The sequence below is a fragment of the Panicum virgatum genome, chromosome 5K (genome assembly GCF_016808335.1).
Source record: "Panicum virgatum strain AP13 chromosome 5K, P.virgatum_v5, whole genome shotgun sequence".
NCBI classification, from domain to species: domain Eukaryota; kingdom Viridiplantae; phylum Streptophyta; class Magnoliopsida; order Poales; family Poaceae; genus Panicum; species Panicum virgatum.
In genome coordinates, this window is record NC_053140.1 from 34,226,641 (window position 1) to 34,235,364 (window position 8,724).

General features: G+C 45.5%; 1 protein-coding gene and 1 long non-coding RNA gene across 3 annotated transcripts; one reads left to right on the forward strand and one right to left on the reverse strand.

Annotated features, from left to right (window-relative positions):
- The first annotated feature begins 474 nt into the window (after nucleotides 1-474).
- On the forward strand, nucleotides 475-1,660 carry LOC120709527 (probable glutathione S-transferase GSTU6). Of its 2 annotated transcripts, none has more exons than XM_039995198.1 (2): nucleotides 475-989; nucleotides 1,061-1,660. In XM_039995198.1, exons 1-2 carry the CDS (start codon nucleotides 657-659, stop codon nucleotides 1,445-1,447), a joined length of 720 nt encoding a protein of 239 aa, XP_039851132.1. In that variant the 5' UTR covers nucleotides 475-656; the 3' UTR covers nucleotides 1,448-1,660. The 2 variants fall into 2 exon arrangements, with proteins under 2 accessions (XP_039851132.1, XP_039851131.1); XM_039995197.1 differs by having other exon boundaries at nucleotides 476-989; nucleotides 1,055-1,660.
- Nucleotides 1,661-4,460: 2,800 nt separating this feature from the next.
- On the reverse strand, nucleotides 4,461-5,343 carry LOC120709529. The gene is made up of 2 exons (XR_005689716.1): nucleotides 5,232-5,343; nucleotides 4,461-5,077 (listed from the first exon to the last, which is right to left on the reverse strand). It is a non-coding gene; the product is annotated as an uncharacterized LOC120709529 (long non-coding RNA).
- Between the last annotated feature and the right edge of the window lie 3,381 nt (nucleotides 5,344-8,724).

An 8,724-nucleotide genomic window follows, 5' to 3' on the forward strand; every position in this document is an offset into this window, starting at 1 on the left:
TTTCTAAAGATGCAGAAGGGAAGCGTCTCGAGTTGTCTCGCTGGAGTACTGCATGCATCCAAGAAGCTTCTTTTCTCGAATAGCGCTCTAGAAAGATTTAGCAGACTTAACTTACTCCCTCCGTCTCAAAATAAATACAATTATAGAGTTCAAATTGTGTCCCACAAAGAAAACTACCTTTGACCCACCTACCACAAAAACAAGACAATTTCCGAAATATTCTTGCAAAAAACAACTAACACCTCGTCCACTCGTCACGAAAGATAAGTGGTATTTAGTAATTTTACACATAGTATTAATTTGCGTGCTCGGTCCTGTAATTATGGACGGATGGAGTAACTAACTTTTATCTGGCTGTTTGTTCATAATCGAATGGACCATATTTGTTGTAGACGTGGCGCTATGTGCGCTCGATTTTCACAAAGTGCCGGGCCAGGTTTCGTCTATTAGAGATAGAGATGTGTACTAGTATGTCACATTGACACATTGTCGCGGGGGTCGGAGATTTTTCCCGCATTTGTCCAAGCCCGACGATGCGCGTACCGTAGCTACACATACACATACGGCGCCTCGTTTCGGTTCACATTCATACGCAAGCCCGGCGCGGAGCCAGACCGCGAGGCCACACCACCCCTTGCGCGCACAGGACGGCGAGGATGGCCGGAGGAGAGGCCGGCGGGCAGCTGAAGCTGCTGGGCTCGTGGGCGAGCCCGTTCGTGAACCGCGTGCGGGTGGCGCTGCACCTCAAGGGCCTCGAGTACGAGAACGTGGAGGAGGACCTCGCCGACAAGAGCGAGCTGCTCCTCGCCTCCAACCCCGTCCACAAGAAGGTCCCCGTCCTCCTCCACGGCGGCAAGCCGGTGTGCGAGTCCCTCCTCATCCTGGAGTACCTCGACGACGCCTTCCCCGGCGCCGGCCCGGCCCTCCTCCCCGCCGACCCCTACGACCGTGCCGTTGCCCGCTTCTGGGCCGCCTACGTCGACGGCAAGGTATGCGTGTGCACGCGTGTCCTTTACACTGAAATGGTGATTGATTACGCGGCACGTACGTGCAGTTACAAGGCGCGATGGTGGCGGCGCTGCTGGGGGCGACGGAGGAGGCGCGGGCGGCGGCGACGGCGGAGGCGTTCGCGGCGCTGGACGCGCTGCAGGGCGCCCTCGCGGAGCGCTCCGGCGGGAAGGGATCATTCTTCGCCGGCGACGCGCCCGGCTACCTGGACGTGGCGCTGGGGGGGTTCATCGGGTGGCTGCGCGCGTGGGACATCATCACCGGCGGCATCAAGCTCCTGGACGCCGGCCGGGTCCCGCTCCTCGCCGCGTGGGCGGAGCGCTTCGCCGCGCTCGACGCCGCCAAGGGGGTCATCCCGGACCCGGAGCCCATCGCCGAGTTTGCCAAGGTGCTGCAGGCGCGGTCCGCTGCAGCTGCAACTGCGACTGCGAGCAGATGAGCTCACGAGTGAACGCGGCTGCAGCTGCACCGCATGTTAAAGATTGACTAATAATCTGTTCGTGTACCCACCACCTCGTTCCTTTTTTCTAAAAAATAAATGGTAATAGAATATTTGGGGGAAATTTTATTTACAAAATATATTCTATCATCAATTTCTTGCAATATATCAGCACTTGCGACAAAGAATTAATTATGTATTGAAAGATGTCTACGGGTGATTTTCACGACTAGAATGAATTTTCCCTAAATTTTTCTCTTTGTCTACCAAAATTTATGGTACCGTAGGGATATTCCGTTCCCTATATTGTTATTTCAAAACTATATGGAAATCCATCTTTTCCTATGTACCCCCCATCCCAAAATAAGTGCTCTTCTAAAATTTAGGTGCGGAGATCAACGTTAGTGAGAAATTACATATATAATTTAATTAAAATATAATGATTACATCTTGGGAGGAAAGAAAGTAGAAAAAGACAACCTTATCATCTCGGATAGAAGTGCATTTATCCATAGATATATACATTTATTTTGAGATAAATTTTGAATACTAGAAGTGCATTTATTTTATTAGGACGGAGCAGTATTTAGGTAAAGAGTTGGTGGATTTTCTTAGATGAACGTTAAATCATGGGGATACAAATCGAGACGCACAAGCTAAAAAGTTTCGTCCTCCCAATGTAGGCTCGTCGAAACCTTATCATCTCGGCTTCCTTCCCCTTCCTTATCCGCAGGCCTCTCCTCCTTTTATCTGTTCCCTCACTCTCTCCTCTACTTCCTTAGATCCACTTTCTGGTTCATTCACAATGAGCGACGGAGCAGTGCAGTCACCGACGAGCAGATGAAGCGGTGTTGCGGCGAGCAAGCGTATCTGTAGCTTCCAATTTGGAATTTTAGAACTATAAGTTTAACTAGGATGGCCTGCGCGCTACGCCTGCGCCCGTATACTTAGCTCTCTTGCTGATAGAAGAGCGACCGCAGTTCTTTTTATTTCTTGGCTGCCTTGCACATCACCTGCTATTGCTAATACCAAAACACCATAGAACACTATGCAATATATATATATATATATATATTCTCTATTTAGCACTCAGGGTGCTAAATAAGTTATTCAGCACACTGTCCATCCACCTGTCAGGCTGTCATCGAGACCACGCCCCTCCCCCAACTCCGAAACCGGAAAAATGTGATCCAAAAATCGGAAAATTCTTTTTTAAACCGGAAAAAGATAAACATCCATTCCGCAATCGGAAAATTAGGAGGTTCAAATCGGAAATTATTCTGTGTGACCGGAAAATTTAGCTCATCCATTCCGCAGCCGAAAAATTAGGAGGTTCAAACCGGAAATTGTTCTGTGTGACCGGAAAATTTAGCCTAACAGAAAAATTATGGTTCATGGGTTTTTCCGGTTTTGGGATTCCATTTTCCGGTTTCAAATCCCTGTTCATGTGTTTTTTCGGTTGAACAAAGAATTTTCCAGTTTTAAATTCCTGTTCATGAGTTTTTCCGGTTGAACAAAGAATTTTTCGGTTTCGGGATTCTATTTTCCGGTTTCAAATCCCTGTTCATGGGTTTTTCCGGTTGAACAAAGAATTTTCTGGTTTTGGGATTCCATTTTCCGGTTTCGGGTGGGGGGCTAGCGTGGGGGGTAGCGCGCTGGATAATAATCCAGCACCCTGCGCCCTAAATAGCGCCTATATATATATATATATATATATACTACTCTCTAAATCATCATTTAGAGAGTCATTTGAGTAAAAGTCATTTTCGTAAAAGTCATTTTCTATATCTTATACTTTCCAACAACTTTTTTATATTTTGTATGTAGTCTAGAGAGCTATTCTCGCCCTTCATCTTCAGATAGCGAGAAATCCGGAATAGAAGATGTCTATATTTAGATATTGGAAAAGTTCATTTTTGTCCATCCAACTATCGCCTGAGTTTGATTTTGGCCATGCAACATCAAAACCGGGTATTCTTGACCATCCGAGTATCAAAACCATTCACATTTGTCCATTTGGTGGTTTTGCAAGGTGGTTTTGGTGACGTGGCTGACACATGGCGGTGGAGCCAACATATCAGTTTATTTTTTATCTCTCTCATATTTCTCTCTTTCTTCCCCTCTCTCTCCTATTTCTCTCTCCGCCGCGCGCAGGGCAGGCCGCTGCCACCGCCACGCACAGGCCGCCTAAGTCGCCACCGCGGTCTCCGCCAATAGCAAGCAGCACGCCGCGCCAACCAGCGGCTAGCGGTGCCTCTAGTGCCGCCGCCCTCTGCCTCCCCATCATCCGGCCTGGATCCCTGTTCAGCTCAGCCTCTCCTCCTCCGGAGCGGCGGCGGCGGCGGGAGTGTTCTGCGCGCGGCGGAGACCGCAGCAGCGGCTTCAGCGGCCTGTGCACGGCGAAGACCGTTGCGGCGGCTTGCGCGCGGCGGCGATTGCGGCGCCGCGCCCTGCGCGCGGCGGAGAGAAATAAGAGAGAGGGAAAGAAAGAGAGAAATATGAGAGATAAAAAATAAGCTGACATGTAGGCCCCACCACCATGTATCAGCAACATCACCAAAACCACCCAACAAAAGCCACAGAATAGCCAAATGTGAATGGTTTTGATACTTGGATGGTCAATAATACACGGTTTTGAAGTTGTATGGCCAAAATCAAACTCAGGCGATAGTTGGATGGCCAAAAATGGACTTTTTCCTTAGATATTCAATTGAAGAGACTGTTGGAGGATATTTTTTTCACCAAAATCTCTATTCCTGTAAAGTAGAAAAGATATGAAAAATCTCTTGGAGATGCTATAAAGCTACAAACATATTTATAAGATCGAATCATTTATTGAGTACAGTAGTTATACATGTGCACGATCAATATACATAAGAAATGTGAAGAAAACACTATAATTATCACATAATGAAGCAAAACACATAGAAGGGAAGTATGTAAATCAGAAGCAAATTAAGAACCACTGAGGGAACATGGAACCCTAACCATGCGGGCACAGTACAGGACTATAGGATCACAAGAAAGTAAAGAACCTCCAATTAAGGGGAGTACCACCAAAATGCGAGTTCAGAAAGATTAAACTGATGGAGGAAGACGAAAAGAATTAGGAAGGTGGCTGCCAAGGCAGCTCTTTTTTTAGGGAGAGGGGAGCCTCTCGAAATTAAAGGCCTGTTTCGGAATACTCCACTCCCAAAACAGTCACTCTACTCAACAACTTCACTCCACTCCACCACTTATAATCCATTCTATTTGGGTATTCTGTGGCTCCACTCCACAATTCTAAAAGGCCAGCCCAACTCTTTCTACCCCCTAGCCCAGCAGATATCCAACCAGCCCAACTAAGCCCAGGTTGGCCCACCAGCCTCTCACCTCACTTCCACATGGGTCCCGCGTGTCAGTTTCTTCATCCTCCTGATCTGAATCGGACAGAGCGTCGGTACGAGGGGCCCAGGTGGCGGCAAGGCACGCCACCTCCCCGTCCCCTTCCTCGGCGTCGTGCGGGAGCTGCGGCGGCGGCCGGTGGGAGCTGCAGGGGCTAGTGGCGACGGCGGCCTGCTGCAAGCAGGAGACAGCAGCGGAGGCCGCACTGCCAGGACTCCGGCTCGTGGGGGCGGCGGCTGAGCCCACCTGCGGCAGCAGCGGTGGCGCACACCATCACCAAATGTCCAAATTGTCTCACTGGGGACCCAGATCGAGAGACGCAGGTACCAATGCAAGCAAGAGAGGGCGGAAGCTAAGATGAGAGAAAAGGGATCGAGAGAGTAACAGCTTCCATCACGACCTACAGCAGCGGCGGAGGAGTAAAAGCTCGGCGGCGGGGACTACTGGGAAGCTCGGCGGCGGCATGGCCAAGTCCGCGGCTGCGGGAGAGGACCGTGCGAGGGAGGGGCTGACCGACGAAATAGAACGGATCGAAACGATTTTTTTTAATCAGTGGCATTAGTGTGTAATTTTAGCCAACTCCACCAGCTCCAAAAATTGGTGGAGCACCTCTTGAGAAGCTCCATAAAAAAGGTGGAGTGGAGCCAATTTTTTACAAAGTGGAGTGGAGCTGGTTGAGGTGTTTGGATATTTTTTTTTTCATGGATTGGAACTAAATTTGGTGGAGTAGAGTATTCTCAAACACCCCGTAACTTAAGAGAGAAAGAGTTTTACAAACGCCATACGGCGGATTGAGTAACCACACATGCCCGCCGATACGCAGCCGCGCACGGGGTGGTTGTACATCACTTAAGGTGATACATCCTCCCACCATTGCCTGAAGAAGCAGCGCGGGCCGTATTTCTCCGATCAAAAGTTCTAACTGTTTGCGTATGGGGAGAGGAAAATATATGTATACGCATGCAGATAAGATAAAGCAATGACATCATCCACGGGCAAACATATTTGAAACAAAAAATCCATAAATCCTAGAGAGAATATCCAAATTTAATTCTAATTGTAGCATTGTATTTTTTATTCAAGATCTTCAAAACAAGATCACACTTGAATATATTTGGAGAATTTTATTTTTTTAAAAAATATTATTTTGATAAAACTCGAATATATGGACTACTGTGAACAAATGTATATCTCTTTGGGAACAAAATATTAAACCCGACGAACAAATACTAGTACACTGTTGAACATCACCAACAAAAAAATTTGGTACATGCATGTTGTCAGCTAAATAGGACATAGATTCTACGCATGCATATAAAAGAATAAACAAAGATGACATTATCTATATGCATGCAAATTCGAAACAAAAAAAGTTATAACTATGATATCGCGCATCCAAATTAAATTTGGATTGCACCATTATATTTCTTGTCGCAAATTTGAATTGTACCATTATCTTTCTTTGACAAGATCTTCAGAACTAAATAATTAATTTCAGAATATGGGAACAAATAATTATTTTTATGAATAAAAATTTAAATATAACAAACACATAATAATGTACAACGAACAAACTATTATACATCTCAAACATTTGATTGTATAGGATAGATATGAAAAACGAATCACGAGCAAATGAATCAACATACGGAACAAATTTAATCTACAAAACGAACAAATGAGCCAACATCATGAAACAATTTAATCTAAAAAAAATAATTTATTCTTATTGGTGGAAGTAGACAACATAAAATTTAAGGGAGAAAAGCTGAAAACAAAAGTACGAAAAAGCATAAAGAAGAAAAAATATGTTAAAAGGGAGAAAAAATAATGGAAGAAAAAATGAAAGAAAAACATGGAAGAAAAAGTGGAAGGAAAAAGAATGTAAAAGAAAACATGAAAGAGAATAAAAAATAAAGAACGTGTGAGACACACCTTTTTCTAAAGAGTCAATTATGAATTTGTGTACATGCAAGAAAAGAAGAGAGAATAATATGGTTATAAAATAGAGAAAACATCTTGTTAGGAATAGAAGAAGAAATAAGTAAGTAAATAAGAGGAGAAAAAAATAAAATAATAAGACTAAAAAGAATTGTAAGAATGGATAGAAGAGTAAGTGCAATGAAAGAGAAAAGTAGAGCGGAGAAAATGAAACTAGCAACGGAAGAAGAAAAAGCAGAAAAAAACGGAACGAGAAAGCAATAAGATCTGGTTGTCACCATTAAAAGTAGCAGTAGTCTTACAGCCCTCCACGAGTAGCATCAACTTTACATTTATAGCGCAGCAGCCTTTCACGAAAGTACCAGCAGCCTTCCACTCAAATTGATAGTTTAATCTTACCTTGGGCGGTGTAACAACATGTGGAAAGAGATATTGGGCCTAATTTACACAACCAATCACATTGGAATGTTTCAGGCGATGGATCCATCATTTATAGCACGCGATGTATATCCTTTCCGGCCGCGCACGGATGCGACCGCCCCTGTTGCAGTAGTGTCTAGGTGCATTAAATGGGCTAAAATGGGCTGGTTTAATTTATTATTGTGGTATGCTGCTATGGGCATAAAGTTGCTGCGATCCTCGCACATGGATGGTTTGCTGGGCCTTCTACTATTCAGTCTGCGGTGAGCCGGGCACTCAGGTATGTAGCGAAAATGGCTTCACATGCCATATTTCAATATAATGTTTTGGTGATTGATGATACACACAACACTTGGACTAATATATGTGTTAAGATGATCATTATCAGGCTTATAGGTCCAAGGGATGAAAAAGATACAAAATCCCGAAGAAATCAGGTCGAAAGGACCAAGACAGAGGTAATTTGCACTCACCGGTTAAACCGACGTGAGGCAAATTACACTCACCGGTGCAATGGGCTCAGTGGAGACCAAGTCAACAGAGTGCACTGGATGAACCGACGATGGGAAAAGATGTATCATCGGTGCAACGAATCCAGAAGCTGAGACTAGGGTTCAGCACCGGTTAGACCGGCGATGCTCAAACTGAGCGTCGGTGCAGTTGTCCAGAGACCATTTTTCGGGGGGTTTCTGAGCTTGCACTCACCGGTTAAACTGATGATGATTTCAAGAGCGTCGATGCAATTGATCAAGTAGTCATTGGAGCAGTAATGGCTAGTTGCTGGGAAAATACACTCATCGGTTAAACCGGTGATGACAAAAACTGAGCGTCGGATCAACCGGCGTTAAGGGATTTCGTCAGCCTTTTCCCAACGGCTAGTTTGAAGGGTTGGGCTATATATATGCCACCCCACACCTCATTTGTGAGTGCTGGAGACTTAGGAATCATAAAAGAGTTGAAGATCTTCTCCAACCACCTTAGAGCTTCATTGTAAATCATATAGGCTTAAGCACACTTGTGAGAGTGCTTAGTGCTTGATTAGGCTTAGTTCTTGAGAGAACTAGCTTGAGTGAAAGTCTTGCTGCGGCAAGCAACTTGTGTACTCGTCGTGTGACCCTCCGACTTGGTGTGGAGAGACAACGACACTTTGTGCGGGGAAGGAGGCCCCTCTTGGTGAGAAGCTCCAATAGTCAAGACGGTGCCGTTGGTGACGCTTCGAGAGATACGGTGGCGGTGGCCTTGTCTTGGTGACTTGGGGTCACTTAGCCTTTACTTGCCGGAAGCTTTGGTGGCGAACGCAAGACGGTGATCAAGCGAAGAGACTCGGCATCACACTTATTCTTGTTGGACAAGTGGCCGTGGACGTAGGGAGGGACTTGGTGTTCTAACCGAACCACATTAAATCGTGTGTCTTGGTGTCTTCACGGGAGTTTGCATATTCTCTCCCTTACCTCTTTACTTACCATATTACGTTTCCGCATTTACTCTATCTTGCGTGCCTTTACTTTCCTAGTTAGTTTAATTAGGATTGG